The 18,598-nt window shown below is 43.7% G+C and overlaps 1 protein-coding gene across 2 annotated transcripts in view; it reads right to left on the reverse strand.

Annotated features, from left to right (window-relative positions):
- Window positions 1-18,598, reverse strand: part of PTPN1 (protein tyrosine phosphatase non-receptor type 1) — a 68,493-nt gene that overhangs the window by 24,168 nt on the left and 25,727 nt on the right. For both annotated transcript variants that reach the window (XM_075901208.2, XM_075901207.2), the window contains exon 2: window positions 346-436. In XM_075901208.2, coding sequence (XP_075757323.2) covers window positions 346-436 — 91 coding nt within the window. The remainder of the gene's footprint in view (window positions 1-345; window positions 437-18,598) is intronic.

The raw sequence follows: 18,598 nt of genomic DNA on the forward strand, positions 1-18,598 counted from the left end.
AAGAGATGGTGACGAGACAGCCGGCGGCGGCTACCTGGGCATACGCCCTGGAGGCCGGGACACCGTCACCCCCAGAGCTGGTGGAAGGAACAAGGAAGGAGGGGGAGCCACGGTCAGCATGAATACTTTCCATGAATACTGCAGCTACTGTGTACTGCTGCAGTGTAATCCCATGACATACCATAGTACGATGAGGTACTGTGATGTGTCTCACATCATTTAGCATGTTAGTGACAAGATTTAGATCATAGATGTGCACAAAATATTCAACCAAATGCCTTCTAGGAGACAAATTCTTAGAGATCAGCAGTATGGTACAAATAATTGTAAAGAAAGGGTACTTACAGGGGCTCACATCTCTGTACCTGTTCCGGTTTTTGTTTCTGGGATGTTTGGCCACTTTACATGGAAAATCACTGGCTTCATGCCGGATATCCTAGAACAAAACCAATTAAGATATTTGAACTTGCCGGCAGTTTGCAAGAGGAGCTTTCTTTAGTTTCAATGTATCAGGTAGCGAGGGGTTATAGATTTTTTTCCCCCCCTAATTTTTTAAGTCACCTACAAGTGTCTGCTTACAATGGCATTTTAGTTTGAGTGTTTTGGAAAGCAACTGTTTAGAACCAAGTGTTTTCCGTTTTAGATTAAATAACGAAATAAGATTTTTCTTGGAGTGCAAGACAACTGACTCACTGGGCTATGCTAACATGCTATCAGCTTCGCACAAAGTACTGCAACACTTAGATACTGTGCTTTTAGATTAACATATTTATCTGATGTACAGAACTGTGCACACATGGCATTACATAAATATTTCCACCGAGTTATTCATCAGTTACACCTTAGGGTTCATTAATAAAGATGGTTAGAAACAGCTCTCTGTCATTTAGTATCCTATATATTACCAATCCTAAAGTCTGAATTAATAGTCCCAAACTGTGGTCATGTCTAGTTGAGTTAAGGATCAAATAAACTTAAGTCATCAGCAAGCTGTCCTGGAGCTGCAAATATCAAAAGGGGTTCTTTGTACTCAATGCGTACTCTACAGAAAAACAAAGATGGCATTCCCTAAGCCAATGCTGACAGCTATCCAGTTCTTCTTCCTCCAGTCTTTTCTCAGATGTGTTTAACAGCTCAAACCTCAGAGAAACCAAGAAGCAAAATACTGCCCAACTTGAACATAAATCCTTATTTATAGAAATTAGGAACACATACCTATTTGTATGCATACAAATACAACCTGTACAAATACCATTACCAGGAACAGCAGTCAAGAGATCATGTTATGGTAAACTTTTTTTGTAACTGAGACAGGAACAAAATCTGAATGAAAACTGCAGGAAATGCAGAACCGAAATTTAGCTAGTGCAGTTGGACCTCCCTGGTCTAGCACCCTCTGCTCTAGAACTAGAGAGTTTGCTGGACCAAGGGAGGTCAATGCCTGCCCCTCTGCAGCTGGCCTCTCCTGAGGGGCTGCCAGCTTCCTGGCCAGGTTTCCCTCCTGGCTACCAGCCCCCAGATTCCCCCCCCCCTAGCTACCAGTGTCTGCTCCAGCCCCAGCAGGGCTCTCAGCCCACAGGGGTTCCCCCCCCCACAACCTCTGCTGACCGAGTCCAGCCAGCCCCTACTCCCAGGGCTCTCTGATTCGCTGATCTAGCAACATCTGTGGTCCTGCCAGACCAGGGAGGTTCAACTGTATACGGAAATTTAAGGAATACTAAGACAGATCCCTGGTATGCGTGTAAAGAGAACAGTTTAACATGGCTCACAGACCATCCAAAATACTAAAACAAGATATTCGGGCAAATTCATCCCTTTCCACTAAGGATGAATCATACCGATTTATTTGATTAATCAAATAAAGCTAATTTTACATTAAGAATATGCAAGTTCATTTGTAGTTTTCCATATTTTTTTCAGGATTATATCGTCAGCTGGTTAAATTGGTGTAGCTACTGACATCAGTAGAGCAAACACCAATTTATGCCAGCTGAGGATTTGGACTTTTAAATTTGGACCATATCAAACTGGTACTCCTTATGATTTTGCAGAGAGGTATGGAAAAATTAGGTACATAGAGAAGTGCTAAATCATAGGAATGTTTTTATCTGAAGTGGCCTACCAACTGCAACATTTAATTCCGTCCCTACTCCTCCCCCATAAAGATTTAGTAGCAAGCTCTAAGCATGCTATCCAGACTCTATTGCTTGATGAGTTATATTTTACAACTACTTGCCCCAAATTAGTACAGTCATCTGAAATAGCTCCCTGCTGAACAGGCCTTGACATCAGCTGCAATCTTTTTATAACCTAACACATGGCTGGCTGTACTTCTGATGGAGAATGTAATCTGCCAGTGTGGTGAATGCAGTTTCAACTTCAACAGCACAACCTCGGAGGAACATGAAGCCCCTGCAATTTACAAACATTTATTCCCAAATTGGTCATTTTATTATGTTAGTGGTTTTGCTACCATGTCCAAATTAAAGTATCATGACAAAAAACCAACATCCCCCCCCTCCCAGAAAGGTTTTCTAAATCTATTTCCCACAGACCCTACAAAGTGTTTACAAAAAGACTCAAAGTCCACATGCAAAGAAATCAAAATATAAAGCAAGCAAAAGTCCATATATGGTTTTATTAATTCAATCCAATATGTAATGCAGAGGCATTAACTTGCCTTAAGCCATTGGAAGCCAATGAGGGATCCTAAGAACCTAAACTGTTCACTTCAGCTCATTTTATATTTTACAGCAGAATTACAACGATGCGTCAGTCACACAAAGGAATTTTAATAATGTTACGAGATGCTCTCCACCCTCTCAAAGAGCTCATGGTCGCAATTACAATTGAAGCCAAGTGTTCAATAAAGCGTTAAGACATAGCTATAGACTACAGGTTGGACCATTCTAGTCCAGCACCCTCAGGGCTTGACCGATCCAGAAAATTCACTCATTTTGGATCAGGGAAGGTCCTCCTAGCATATCACCCCTCCCTACAGCTGGCTCTGCTCTGCTCTAGCCCCAGTGCAAATGGACTCTGGTGCCACAGGACATGGACTCTGGCCCCGCTTCTGCTCAGCCCAGCTGGGGCTTGCCGGCCGCTGACAGCCCAGGCTAACGCTCTGTGGGAAGGGGCTCTCTGGCCACTGCTGCTGGCCCAGGCTGGGGCTCCTGGCGGGCTTGCACGCCAACCACTGGGTCTCTCTGGTCCAGCAATATCCATGATCCTACAGATGTTGCTGGACCAGAGAGTCCCAGATTTAGGAGGTTCAATTTGTATAAAAATATTCATAGATATAGGAAAAAAATCCTATACAAGCCATGTTTTTTCAGAGCATAAGCTAATGACTAACTGCCTAAGCTACATAGGTACCCTTTGTTGTAGTAGAGTGGGAGTTAGATACTTTTGAATAACCCATTAGGCACCTCTCTAGCACTTGAGGCATTTAAGTTCCTTTTAAAACTGAACCTGAGTAGCTTCTAAAAATAAAGGCAGTGATCTCTTTTCAATCCCCAAAGTAGGAAAACATGATAAATTTGCATTGCCTTAAATGAAGAAATGCTAGGTCAAACAGATGTGTTTGCTACTTAGATCTGAAGGCAGGAAGTCAGTAGGCGGTCTGGTTAAGCCTGATTGGGTCTGTGGCTCATGGGGCTCAGGCTTAAGGGCAGTTTAATCCCAGTGTAGCTGTTTGGGTTCAGGCTGCAGCCAAAATGTCTACACTGTAATTAAACAGCCATTAAAGCCAGGGCATCTGGGGCAATTCAGCCACAGGTGTCTAGCTGCAATGTAGACATACTTGTAGTAAAGTCACTGTCAGAGGGGGTACTTTCTCTTAGATACCTTGAGAATCATTGGAGAGCTTCCAATGTCAGGAGTACAAAGACTTTGTAATGGATTCTACACTAAAAGGGGGAGCCAGCACAGAGTGGAGCATTGCAGTGAGGAGTTCACAGGGACCTGTGATGCTAATTGCTGCATGCTATCCTGAAAAAGAAGGGGAGAGGGAAGAAGACAGCTCCCAATCAGTCCCTGGAGCTTCATTCTAAACATAGCAAATTGCGTAAAATAGTTGACCTTAAAAGTCATGAATGCATGGACATCAGGAGTCAGATATATTAGTGAAAGAAAGAGATGCCCTCATCTGACAAGTACCCGATGGTACTGGGTGGTGGAGTTTTGTGGGTTTTTTTAAAAGGTTGCTAATTGTGCAGCCAACTGTAATGAGTAGTCTAAGAATACTCCCAAGACAAAATCATAAAGCAGATGGAGCGGGTTAAACAGCAGAAAACTGCTCCGCTGGCAAAGTTATTATATAAAATTGTCCATTCTGGGGTTTCTTGCACTTTCCTCTGAAGCTTCTGCTATTGGTCACTGTCAGACAAATTACCAGCTGGGCAATTTCAAAATATTTCAGTTCTATGGTAATAAAACCTATATAGGAAGCCACAGTTTAAAAAACAAAACAAAACACTCTTTCAAAAAATGAAAGTGTCATGTAGGTGTGACTCCAAGTGTCAGTATAACAAATGAATACAGGGCTTGATAAAGATAATTAACATTTTCTTGAATCACGTTCACATGGTGTGTCTACAGTGCAACACTCATTTAAAAGGGAAGCATAACATGATTCAAAATACCGTGCAATGTAAAACTTCAGGAAGGAACAACTGGAACTGAAAGTCAGTTTTCCAAAGTTAATTCTTCAGGTTTGGAGTATGACTCACGTAGCACTCTCCTCACAGGCTTTAGTCCTGTACCCACTACAGACATTTCAGGGTAATAACTTGTAGCTTGGGAAGAAGTGTGTTGAAATGATGTACAGGCAGTCCCCGGGTTACGTACAAGATAGGGACCGTAGGTTTGTTCTTAAGTTGAATTTGTATGTAAGTTGGAACTGGCATCCAGATTCAGCCGCTGTTGAAACTGACCAGCAGCGGATGAATCAGACACGCCTGGGGCAGAGCAGCTGGAATGCTGCTGGGTTGGTCTGGTAGCACCGACCCTTGGCACGGCGGGACCAACCCGGCAGCACCCCAGCTGCTCTGCCCCAGGCGTCCAAGTCAGCCGCTGCTGAAACTGACCAGCGGCTGACTACAGGAAGCCCGGGGCAGAGCAGCTCGGGTACTGCCCGGTTGGTCCAGTAGCGCCGCACCTCGGCGCTGTGGGTCCAACCCGACAGCCCCCCAGCTGCTCTACCCCAGGCGTCGGCGAGAAAAGCCTGGTCTGCTTGGGGGGAGGAAGGGAGGGGGTTGCACTAGCTGCGCCCCCCCCCCCCCAGCAGACCAGGGAGACGCGGAGCGGCTTTTCTCGCCGCGGAGGACGCGGGTGGCGAGACTGCGGCACGTCTCGGCAGTCCCGCCGCCCGTGTCCTCCGCGGCAAGAAAAGCCGCTCCGCGTCTCCCAGGTCTGCTGGGGTGGGGGGTGCTAGCTCCGCGTCTCCCTGGTCTGCTGGGGGGAAGTGTCCCCCGCGCCGCCGGAGGCAGCAACAGTGGGGGAGGCACCCCACACTAGCTGCGCCTGACCCCCCCCCTTTGTAACTAGGGGTCCGACTTAAGTCAGACTGACGTAACCTGGGGACTGCCTGAACTTTAGATGAGACAAATCAATTTTTTTCTGCCCACTTCTGAACTAGATCTGATGCAGGTCAAAGTTAAATATATTATTGTGCTTTTCAAAAGGGGAGAGCTGCTTTCAGCTGGTTATAGCATCATGAGTGACTTTCCTTTTCTGTGTAGAGATTCGCCAGATAAACTTGTTAACCAGACTTCAGTAGTCCAGCTGCAAAATTCTTTAGGGATGTAGGTTTGGAGCATATATGCAACGCAGTTTGTTCTTATAGACATTAACGCAGGAGGAACCATTACCATAATCTAATGTGACCCAGATTTACGAAAGTTTGACAAGCTGCAGTAGTAGTACAATAGAATACAGAGTTCACATCTCTTTCTAGGACATTGGTTATAGAGCTTTGCTTGTTCATACTTCTTGGAACTATGCAAGTCCGTGGAGGTGTACTGAACACTTCAAGAAGTCTATGTAAGGCTGGATGAGCAAGTCACTGGTCCATTAGTTCAAGAAATTGTAACCACAGATCTACAACACAGTTTTCCTAGAAAACCCCATGCTGATTCAGAACTATGTGGGCAATTTGTGTAGTGAGGCAGTATTGCCATGTGTACAATTGGATAAGACTGCTGAAATGCAAAGCCACCTGAATGCTTACGCCAGGCTAGAATGTGTCATAACTTTGTGTCACCATGCAAGAAAGGGCTTTAAGCAACCTATACCCATTTTAATTAACCCTACAAGTGGACGTCTCAAAACTAGAGATCTGTTCCACAGCCACACCATGAACAGAATGTAACTAGTCCAAAAAAAGCTTGCAAAATTTAGTGGACAGCAGTTTGAACCAAAAAGCATCAAGATGAACAGTTAACTGGTTACTCTTTCACATATCTAGGACCCAACTGGGAAGAGGCAGGATGGTGCTATTATCATCAGCAAATGTATGAAGTAGAAAGGGGCCAGAAGGAGAAACTTTGAAATGACATTCCTGATAGTAGGGAGTAAGGAACAGGAAGCTCTTACACAGAGTGAGGAGAAAAGCAGGGTCAGGCTTCATAGGAGGAAGTCCAAGAAGGTGGTAGCAAGAGGGGGCAACGTAGAGGATGGGTTCCCCTACCAGCTACTAAGGTGCTGGAAAGCCCTTATGATATGGTCTACTAGAAACCCTGAGAGGTATATGAACCTTTGAGTACAAAACCAAAAGGTAACAGACTAGATAGGCAAAAGCGACAAGGAGTCCTGTAGCACCTTATAGACCAGTGGTCTTCAACCTTTTTATGACCAAGATCACTTTTAAAATGACAAAACAAGCCAAGATCTACTGCCCCACCTCTTCCTCGAAGCCCCACCCCTTGCTCTCTATTCTCCTCCTCTCCATCACTTGCTATCCCCAACCCTTATACTGCTGCTTCCCCGCCCCCCCCACAATTCTTTGGTAGTAAGAGGTTTTTCCAACATTTGGCCTATCTAGACTGGACCAAATGTCAGAAAAACCCCTTCTTTTGGAAGCCCCCTTATTCCTTGTGGAAAGAGGAATATAGGGGTTACCAAAAGAGCACGTTTGCTCTTCCACTAAAAAAAAAAAAATGGAAGAACAAACGCATCCCTGGATGCAGAAGAGTTTTTCTGGGATATCTCTGGAATCCTGAAAAACTTTTGCAGTCTAGCCTTACCCTTGCTGGGTTGAAGCAGGATGTGTAGGCTCTGGGGTGGGAATGAGGGATTTGGGGGTGGGAAGGGGTAAGAGATGCAAACTCCGGGAAGAAATCTGGATGCAGGAGGAGGTAGAGAAGGGGATGTTGGGTCGGGGAGGGGGCTACAGTTGGGCCAGTGTTGGGGTCAGATTTAGAGTTAGGGTACTAAGCAAGCCACAGGCTTGTAGATATGAGGGTGCAGGAATTTGGATTAGGGTATGTGAGGGGCTCAGGGCAGGGGGTTCCAGTGTATGATAGGTTCAGCTCGAGGGTCTGGGGGAAGGGGGAATGCAGGAGTGTTATGATGCTGTGGGTAGATGGGGGTTTATTGGCCAGGCTTCATTTTTAAATAAAATACTATGTCAAACACAAAAAGTTTCTGCATTGTCTTTACCTATGAGAGGGGCAGGGAACCTGTTTTGAGTCAGGGGTCACTGACTCACAGGAAAGTCAGCTGGGGCCTCACAAGTGAGATGCAAAATAAAAACTCCTTCAAAACCCCCACAAGCCTCACTAATGCGGCCCCAAATGTGCTGGTGGGAGCAGGGCACATGGTATTAGGGAAGGGTGCCAGGGGGTACCGAGACAAGGGACGGGGTGCTTGTAGGTGCTGGGGCAGGGTGCCAATGGGTGCTGGGGCAAGTGACAGAGGGCCAGTGGGTTCCGGGGCAAGGGCCTGGGGCAGAGGACAGGGTGTCAGGGGAAACAAGGGACAGGGGGCTGGGGTGGTGACAGGGTGCCGGCAGGGAGTGGGGACAGGGTGCCAGTGGGAACAGGGTGTTGGCTGGGGCAGGGAATCCTTGGCACTCCCCTCTTCCCCCCCAAGGAGGGAAGCTCTGGCAAGAGCCTCTTCCCATGACTCTTCCTCCTGAGCGGGGAGAGACCCGGTGCTCATTTCCCCCTGGGACTCTTACCTCCTCCCCAGCAGAGGAGGGGAGCCCCAGTGCGCACCTCCCCTCCCCTTCCTCTCCCCTCCTTGGTCCGCCCCCCGCCCCTCCCCCAAGCCCCAGCACACGCCCTCCTCCGGGATTCCTACCTCCTCCCAGCGCACCACAGACCTGGAGGAGGGGAGTGCACTTCCGGAAACCCCGGAAGTGGTGCCCAGCTGCCGGACCTCCCTCCACCCCGTGGGAAGCCAGCACTACCTCCATTTTTGGAGGTAAGTAGTGGGGCTTCTCGAGGGTGGAAGGAATTGGGGGGGGGGGTCCTCTGAATGCCAGGCGATCGACTGGTCGACCAGTAGATCGCGATCAACAGGTTGGTGACCACGGTTATAGACTAATAGATGTGAGCCTAACACCTTATAGACTAGGTAGGATAACTCTGGGTTATTTATTTATGCTGGGCTTTGTAAGCCTGAATGGAGTGTGGGTAACGCATGACTGGTCCAACATGCTGAGTGATGAGAAAAGCTTGACTGCTAGGGGACTGACATACCTGTGGGGGTTGCTATTACACCACATCCATTCTTTAAGGATGCATTCAAGCAATGAGCCCATTCATCTACACCAAGGACTATAGAAGTTAGGTCACTTATTCATCTGAATACACATTCTGAAAAAAATTAAACCACCAATAATTCTGCAGCACCTTATAGACTAATAAAAAAATGTAGATGACATCATGAGCTTTTGTGGGCACAACCCACTTCTTCAGATGGAGTTAAAGGGTCCAGGTTGCAAAATAAATGGCAGAAGGGGAATGGGGCGGGAAAGAGAAGGAAAAAATGGGGGGAAAAAATTGTCAGAGCGTCCATGCTTAATGAAGTTGATAGAGTGGGTTTTCCATTCATTTGAAGTAGTGGGTTGTGTCTACGAAAGCTCATGATACCATCTACATTTTTTATTAGTCTATAAGGTGCTGCAAAACTATTGGTGGTTTAATTTTTTTCAGAATGTGTATTCAGATGAATAAGTGACCTAACTTCTATAGTCCTTGGTGTAGATGAATGGGCTCATTGCTTAAGTGCATCCTTAAAGAATGGATGTGGTGTAATAGCAACCCCCACAGGTATGTCAGTCCCCTAGCAGTCAAGCTTTTCTCATCACTCAGCACGTTGGACCAGTCATGGTTTAAGTTTTTTCAGTTACAGACTAACATGGTTACCCCTCAAACTTCTGAATTCTGATAATTCAAACACTCGAGCCAAGATTTATCAGTTGCTATTTGGAAACCCCAAGATAGTAAGGCAAGAAAGTGGAAAAAGAGGATTAACTAGTTTCCATTGAAAGATACTAGCTCTATAGGAGTCCAATATATGATTGGAAGATAAAGTTTTTGGTTTTTTTAACATGAGAGTTGAACTGAAGTTAAACAAGCTACTCTAAATCTGGCATCTAACTTTGCGACCTGAACAAGATATTTCAGAATGAGCTCTTCAATCTAGTGGACATACGTGTAACATGATCCAATGCCTACAAATGGAAGATAGACAAATTTAGACTGGAAATAGTTTTTAACTGTGAGGATAATTAACCGTTAGAACAATTTACCAAAGTTGTGGTGGATTCTCCATTACAAACAAATTTAAAACCCAAATTGGATGTTTTTCCAAGAGATGTATTCTAATAGGAATTATTTTGGAGAACATCTGTGGCCTATGTTATACAGCAGGGGTCTCCAAACTACGGCCCGCAGGCCGGATGCGGCCCGCGAGGCCCTCTCATCCGGCCCGTGGAGACTGTGACGGGGAAGAAACTCCCCGCACTAACAGCCTCTCCCCTGGAGAAGCGCCGAGCGGCGCAGCGCCGCGGAGCTGGGGCGGGGAAGAAACTCCCCACACTGACAGCCCCTCCCCCGGAGAAGCGCCGAGCGGCGCAGCGCAGCGGAGCCCAGGGGAAAGCCCACGGGGAGGGGAGCGAGGGCGCACAGCCGCAGGCGCGGCAGGCGAGGAAGGCGGCAGGACCCAGGAGGAGAAGGGGCAGGGACGCCAGGGTGAGCGGCACGCCCCGTGTGTGCCAGCTCAAAAGGGGGAGGGGCCGGAAGGACAGGGGCGGCCGGCACTCACTTTCTTTTGGGCAGGCAGCCAGGAGAGGGAAGCCGGAGGAGCCAGCGGGACGGAGGAGGGACTCTGGACCCGCGCAGCCCTTGCCCTGGGCAGCGAGACTCCCCGGCCAGGGGCACGGGGGATCGGAGCCGCCAACGGACGGCCACACGCCCTGCGGACCGACGGCCGAGCCCGGGCTCTGCGCGTCCCTCACAGCAAGAGGGGTTGGGACTTGGCGTGGACAATTGCTCCCTATTGGCCAGTGCGTTCTTATCCTATTGGCTAGCTCTCTCATGAGGTCACTAGTGGGCTGGGCTCTATTTTGGCATCCAGGAAACAATTTCACCATTCACACTAATACAGGTGTTCATGTGTAGTGTATCAATGTGTTATTAAATAATAACTGAATAAAATAATATTAAATAAATAATTAAAAACAACATCCATGTTTTGATTGTTTTTTATTTGGACCTCAAGTGTGTAGTCGGCCCCCGAACTGCTGTTTGATAGTTAATGCGGCCCTCGGGCAGAAAAGTTTGGAGACCCCATAGGCAGTTAGACGACTAGATAAGCATAATGGTCCCTTTTGGCCTTGAAATCTATGAACTTTTAGATTTGTATGTACATGTATTAAGCAAGAAAGAAAGTTGTACAACTGAAATCAATACAGCTATGCTGATTTTTACAGCAGCTAAAGATCTGACCATCTGTCAGTCCCTATGTATTACAATCTTTCACATTTTTTACTTTTCAACTTTTTTTTTAGAATCAGTTATAGTTTTGATAAGTTTAGTAAAAGGTTCTTTAAAAAAACATCAATGAAGTTCTACTATCAAACTAAAAGTTAAGATCGTTCAAAAAGCTCATAATGTGATAGCCAAACAGGAAATAAAACTGAAGTGGAAGCATCTATATTTAAACTTTCTGCTTCTTCTCTTCCTCACTTGCACAACTCTGTTTCCCATTCAATAACTCTCTTCATTCCTCCTGAAGAGAGTAGGAGGGGAAAATATTGGAGGTGGAGAGTGAAAAAACAAAATGGCTCTTTGACAAGTATTTTTTCCAGAGGAAAAGCTTTTACTATTTACAATATCAAGCAAGAATCAGTGCCAGGAAACAAACCACCATCTTATTACAGAATCAAGATACAGTCAGTTAATTCACCTTCTGTACAGTTTAGAGAAGGGAAATGAATCGTGAAGATAAGATCCAGAACTTATTTTCCCCAAAGATTGGAGATTTTCAGATCTTGTATGCTGGCTCAAGACTCATTTCTAGTATATTAGCTATATTTGAAAAGCGAAGATGTCTATTTAGCTCCTAAAGTAATTTCTGCATTTGTCTGGATAACAAATTCAGATGCAGATTTAGAAAGAAGTTTTAGTTTACATTTTCTACACAATGGTGTTTGGATTCCATTAACTCTTGTTTCTCTTCTCCCCCCCCCCCAATTCTCCCTGACTTCAGAGTCATTTCAACCTTTTATAGGACATTTCAAGAGTCTTGCTACATAACATTTGACCTCCTGGACTGTAAAGTGGCAGTGTCAACTTCTTACTAGAAGTTTTCATTGTTACTGATGAGGACATGACTAAAACTGAATTCTCTGATCATATATGTAGCCCTTTGCAAGTCTAAACATTTTTGTGAACAGTGCTTGAAGAAAAAATACTAGGCTCCTGACAAGAGGCTTCTCCCACACCTTTTAAGACAATGAAACCAGATGGTTCTGGCTGCACACTCAGTATAATCATCAAAATGGTAATCTATCCAGAGCTAGGAGGCTCACTGTGTATGAACAGTAGATGGCCCTGGAATGAATACAGAGATGCAATTGAGTGGAGAGGTTCTGATGACCTAAAAGATGGAAAGGGAACTATGGAGCGACTTCATCTTTTGTCTTTACCCAAGACCATCATCTTATTATTTACACACACACACACACACACACACACCCCCCCACCCCCATTGAAGTACGTTTTGAACACATGGTTAAGGGAAAATAGTCTGAGTGTAAGATTCCCCCATACCTTAAATATTTTATAGTATGTTTAAAATGGTATAGAACACCCTCCCCCTAAATTTCACACACAGAGAATAGCTTGGGACAAACCAAGGTTTAAATGCTCAGGGCGCTGGGTTTTAGTTCCACAGGTAGCCAGGGTCCACCAGGTTTCTGAAATATTTCAGCAGAGCTCTGCTCTAGCTGAATTTAAACCCTGGGAAAAACTTTAGTTTTTAAATCAAGTAGTTCATTACCATAAACATGAAATCAATTAAGTGCAAAATGTGAGAGCAAGTGACCATTTTAAAAACTTGATACAACAGGAGCGTGGCCTCTGATGGGCTCTGCCTGAACTCAGTATTTGTGAAAATTGAGCAGATGTTTTTGATTGTTGCAGAAATTGAAAAAAGTGTGTATTTAACAGGACTGTGATATATTTATTTGCATCTTAAAACAAAGGTTCTGCACAACTGCATCAAATACTAAAGCCAGGTTCAGTAAAGCGTACTGGCATCTTAATTCTCCTTCAGCAAAAATGACAACTCAGTGATAGTCCATTTCTCAGCAAAGGCTAAGAGTGGTTTAGTGAGATCCCAAATACACTTACCAGGACACTATCAACCTAGCAAAATTAAACTACTCGGTTCATTTGTTTTGTCCAAGGTAAGTTTTGTTCACCATTCAAAAAAAATCGTACACATTTTCAAAACTTGGACTTTCAATGCTTTAGCTCTGACACTGGTTTCCACTTTCTACAGGTTGTACCCTCCCTTAACTGGGACTCTGTGGTCTAGCAACATTTGTGATCTAGCATGGACCACAGAGCCTAGGAACACAGCTCCAGCCTCATATACCCAAGAGCTCCAACTCCAGTAGCAGCCAGGAAATTCTGGTCCCGAAGTTCCAGCCCCAGCAGAGCTCTGGCCGTGGAGGGGACAGGCTGGAGCCCTAGCGTGATGGCAGCATGAGCCAAGGGGGGAGGGTCCTTCCCTTATATGACAAATCCCCTCGTTCAGGACCAGTCAGGTCCTGAGGGAGCTGGACCAGCAAGGTCCAACCTGTAGAACAGAAGTGCAGCCCTACCGTACTGGTTGTAAAAGATGTAAGGTTTGATTATTACAAGTGTATTGTATTTATAGATCCTGAAAAGTTTCATGTTATGAAGCTATATTGTGTGTTAAATAGAAAATTATCTTTTTAAAGGTTAGAGATATGATAATCTTGTTCAAATAGTTTCAAGGATTGTTCTAGAACAAGGACAGGAGATTGTCAAGTTGAAAAAATGCTTGATTAGTCTAGGGAATAGGCTTAGCCAGTAATGTTTATATTAAACAATGCTAGCAAGAATCTCCAACTGTTTTAAATTGGTCTTTAAATATAAAATATTCTTCCCTACTGAGATCTTCCTTTTATGCACAAAATGAATAAGAAGAAACCTCTAAATATATATTCAAATATACCAGAATTTGCAGCAGCCAGGAATAAGTTAACAGAAAAAAATGAATAAACATAGCACCAACACTATGAAGTATGGTATCCAAAAATCCACTGAAGTTAATAGAAAGAGAACCTTTGAGGAAAAGTAACTATTGACAATGCAATGCCAAACTAGATTGCACGTATACTGTCATAAGAAATCTAAATTGCAGCTGTCAAACCTTATGCAATGAGAACTGTTTCTAGAGCAACTGAATTACTGGAAAGCTGGCACACTCTTCAATAAACAACTTTTCTGAAATCTACAAAAAGCCCCACAAATTCTCATGTCACATCTTCTGCCTTATTCCGAATTAAAGCAGGGGTCTAATTTCTTCAATATGTTGGGACTACCAGTTCTACTCTGAAATAGCATTAACAAACAAACAACTTAAAACCTAGAACTAGGAGAAGTTTTCCTTGCCTTAAAATTGTTTCATATCAATCGATACTGCTTCTATCAAATCTATTCTCTTGTGCACACTCAACTACTTCTTTCAAAAGAAAAGAGGGTTGTCAGTATTGCCTATAACTCAAACAGAAAATAAGTACACAAGAAAAAAATTCACTTCATGTATTTGCGGTCAATATAGCCATTGTTTCAGTTCCTAGGTTTTTTTCAGATTAAAAACCAAAGGTTCTCCTTCATTAAGGCACACGAGAAGCCTCAAATCTGATCTATCACCACACTGAAGCAAACCTGAAACTAACAGTGTAAGCAGACTACTTTCAATTTTTGGTGCAAAGAACATTTAAAATGTTTGGATTGAGTGAGTCATTGAACAAGGACTAACACGTAAGTACTGAACTGTTTTGAAAATTCTGTTCTATATGGGTGCTTATACTGAACTCAATTGGTGAGTGCCTTCCAAAAGTGCATTAAGCAACATGACTCAGTTCTGTGCTATTTCTCTCCCAGGAGGAGAAATGCATGGACTCTTGTTTTGCAATACTATATACATTTTCTTTTGCTAACATGTTGCCACATGCTTGCAAGAGAAGGTGAGGCCAAAGAAATTCACCTTTTACTCAGAGCCGAAGATGGAGAGCTCTGATGGGCCCCCAAAGTCTGACCATTTATTATGCTACATAAGAGGATGCTGAGCTATTGGACCTAATTGTGGATGCAGAGTCCTTTTCTTGTGAAGTGAAATAGCTGTAATTTAAGTTTATAGGAGTTACTCTGTAGTATTTCTGTTCAGAGTCTAGTTTTATACTTTTACAAGACTTGATCACAAAAACGTAAACTCCTGAAACTCCCTGAAGTGACTGTGTGAAAATAAAAAAAAGGAATCATTTTGTTGAAGTCATAAGTTTCATTTTCTGCATATTGATTTCTGCTCAAGGTGAATCAGTTAAGTCTGATTTCCTGTAATTGATTTCAGTATACTAAAACCACTACATATAAGGCTTTGAACCACAAAAGGGTTCCTGTAAATGAACACAAGCACAGTAATTAAATCCTGTTTCATGAGAAGTCTTCCCCTTTCATCTTAGGGATGTGAAAGTGTAATCGTGTAAACGGCTCCTGCTATGATCCTGGACATGTAGGCTCCTGGTATGAGCCTGGACACATAGGCTCCCAGTATGTAGAGAGAGCCAACTGCTGCCCCATGTGTAACGTGACATTTTCAGTGGTTACTTAATTACATGCCTTCTGACATCCCTATTTCATGTGCAATTTACCCAAGTTTTAGGTGTCAACACTACAAGACCAAACCAGTTTACCCAGCCTCTGAGATTAGCTTCTGCAGGTTTTTCTTTTTTTTTTGGGGGGGGGGGGGGGGGAAGAGAGAAGAGGGGCCAGGAGGCTAAGGAATAGAGTAGACACACTCACAGTTGAATGGGTTACTCGTGAAGTTAGTTGAGAGATTTTCCTATGTTCTTATAAAAAAGCATGCAACTGTGGCATTAGCGTAAACTCTGTTGTGGGGTTGCAGCACATGGAATATTTTATTTCATTAAGAGAATAATTAGCACACCTCCAGTTTCCTGGGGAAGCTCCTTATTTTTGGCATGCAGAATTTTAAAAAGTCACTAGCTCCTGCTCACACAGCAATACTTTGGAGACCTATTGCAAGTTTCCTTCACCTTACCCTTTCCTTCAAACCAGGAACACTCAGACCTCTATGGCTCAGGAGCCAAATTATCAACCAACATTACCCAAAAGAGCCACAGCAGTGTGAACTCATTGTTTCATTTGTATATATATTACTAGACAATGTGCTCAGCATTGCTCTGGTTTTTAACGCAAATTTTCATTTTTTGGAAAATAAAAATGAAAAAAGTGTACATGATTCATGTAAACCATTGCTCTGGATGGGGCTGGGGATAAGGGGTGCAGTATGCAGGCAGCCCCAGAGAGAGGGCTACGCTACGCCTCTGACCACAGCAGTTTGGGGCCAGGTGAGAAGCACCTCTCCATGGTCACTGCAGCTCCAGCAGGTACAACTGGAGGAAGGATGCATGTCCCCCGACTTGGGTAGGTCCAGATTTGTCTGTCCCCTGCATTCCCAGCCCCAGTGCAGAATGCAGTAAACTGCACTTTGCCCTCACTCCCTGACAAAGAGGAACAGCCAGCAATGTCCAGGCAGAAACTGGAGGAAGGCCGAGCTTTACATCTCCCCCCCTCCCACCGGGTCCTCCATAAAAGCTGCCGTGTGTGGGTGTGGGGAGAAGGGGAGCAGCTCAAGGCTGGGGCAGAGCTGGACTTGGCTGGAGGCAAACCCCCAGACTGCCCCTTTCACCTGTCTGTGGATTGCATCTCAAAACTATAAGAGAAGACAGACAATCCTATTCCAGGCACATTCAAACCCGTGCCTTGCTTTAATAAAAGGAAGCTATATACTGAATTTGGTTGGCCTAACTCTTAACATTCCTGAACAGACAGATGGACAGTCTCTCAAATATATAGAAGATTCTCAAAAATGACAGACCAAGTATTATATCAACTACAAATGGTTAACAGTAAAAGCTTCCTGACTGGTTATCAGACTGGTTAATAATTAAAATCAAAGTGTTTTAATTTTGCAAAGAGCCACTAGCGACACAGGGAAAAGCCACTTGTAGCTCACAAGCTTCAGTCTGAGTATCACCTCTAATAAACCCTTTGTTCTACACTGGTTTGCCATTTGGGAACACGTAATCCAAACAATAAAGGGCAACAAGCTTGTTCTTGAAGCACACCTTGCCAAATGAGATTACCTGCATATTGCAAAGTTAAAACATGGTTTTTGCATTATTGTTTTGGACTTTAAAATAGTGTTACGTTTGTCTTTCTGTAATAGAAGTGCCATCTTGTTCCTTCAGTTGATATTTTGGCACCAAACAGATTCCTGGGAGCTGGCTCCACACCATTTCTGCACTCAGTCTCTTTAACTGAGGAATCTCTCTGCAGTGAAGTTGTGGATTTTGTCATCTATAAGTGAAGCAGGAATATTACAAAAAGCCCTTTTCCTTTCTAGTTCCAGAAACTTCCTAGCTGAACAACATGTCTTTACGTGGGCATGCAGCCACTCTCCAATTCTGAAGTCTGTGATGCATAAATATTTACAATGACCGGACTTGCCAATACTTTAAAGGGTAACAATAACTCCAGCTCTCAATCAATTACAGATGTTAATAGCCTCAAATTAAGTGAAAGTGAAACCAAGTAAGAGGCTTCAAGACAAGGAGATCCAGAGAATTAGTTTTGTGGTCTCATCTTTTGCCCTCAAACAGGGTGAAACGGACTGAATCCTTGTATTTTACTCTCAAGGCTCAGTATAAGATTGCATTTCACGCTACAATATCTGCTTGAAGTTCAGAGAATGGCAAATGAAACTGATATGTAGTATTTGTGTCCTTTTACCTTTTCCTGGAAAGTACGCTGTCTTTTAATCAAGTAGCACAGCCAAACACTGCAACAGGTTTTGTAAATTGTTTAAGTCAAACACAAAAATCACACACCACCAAGCAACTTCAACACACACTTCAAAAGAAACGTTTCCAGTTTTGACTTCCAGACATTCTTTTCATTTTCAGTTCTTTACATCTGATTCAATTTACTCTGCACCTTATAGTACTTCCTAGAATCAACAGTTTGTAGGTATTGCAATGAAAAATCAAAGTCCTACTTCATGCCACAGAAATGTAATCAAAGCCCTGCATGCTGAAACCTGCCTATCTGGAATGAATAGTGTTACAGTTTTTAATATGCTTCATAGCAATTTGCAGGTTAAGAGGACACAGCCATTATATGTGTGCGCACATGAGCTTATACTTTTGTTCAGGCCTTCACAGAATTGTATTATGAATTTAAGTATACAGTTTGAATCCCAAAAAAATAAATGGTTTACTTATAAATACATTATACTTGATGTATCGTATGACTATTACTCCTTGACACCTGAATGCCAAATTTTGGAATACATTGTTATGTAGGGGCAAATCTGATTAGAACACTGACGGTTCAGCAATCTGTATTCCTTGATAAAATTTGGAGTGGGAGCCTGGAGGCCAGGAAGCCTTTCTTCCAAGTCCAAATAACTCTTATGAAGCAACAGAGATCTTTCTAATTTTGACAATTCACAAAAGCTTTGCCACGGTACTAAGAGCCTCTTAAATGCATCACTTCATCAGATTACCTGTGACTACAGCAAACAGATGTGCTTGACTTTGTGCTCTTCGGTGAGATTAAACTATCTGTTATTGTCATGAATTCTGAGACTGAGTTTAAGACATGGAAGAATGGGATTTTGATCACCATCTCTTTAGGGAACTAGCTACTTTGGGAACACTCCTTTTGGCCAACAGCTGTGCAAGAATAATTATACCCTTCTCCTGTCAGTATATGGAGAAGCATTTCTTGGAGTTCTTTTTGGCTCT

This window comes from Pelodiscus sinensis, chromosome 17 (assembly GCF_052426305.1).
Source record: "Pelodiscus sinensis isolate ZL-2025 chromosome 17, ASM5242630v1, whole genome shotgun sequence".
Taxonomy (NCBI): Eukaryota; Metazoa; Chordata; order Testudines; family Trionychidae; genus Pelodiscus; species Pelodiscus sinensis.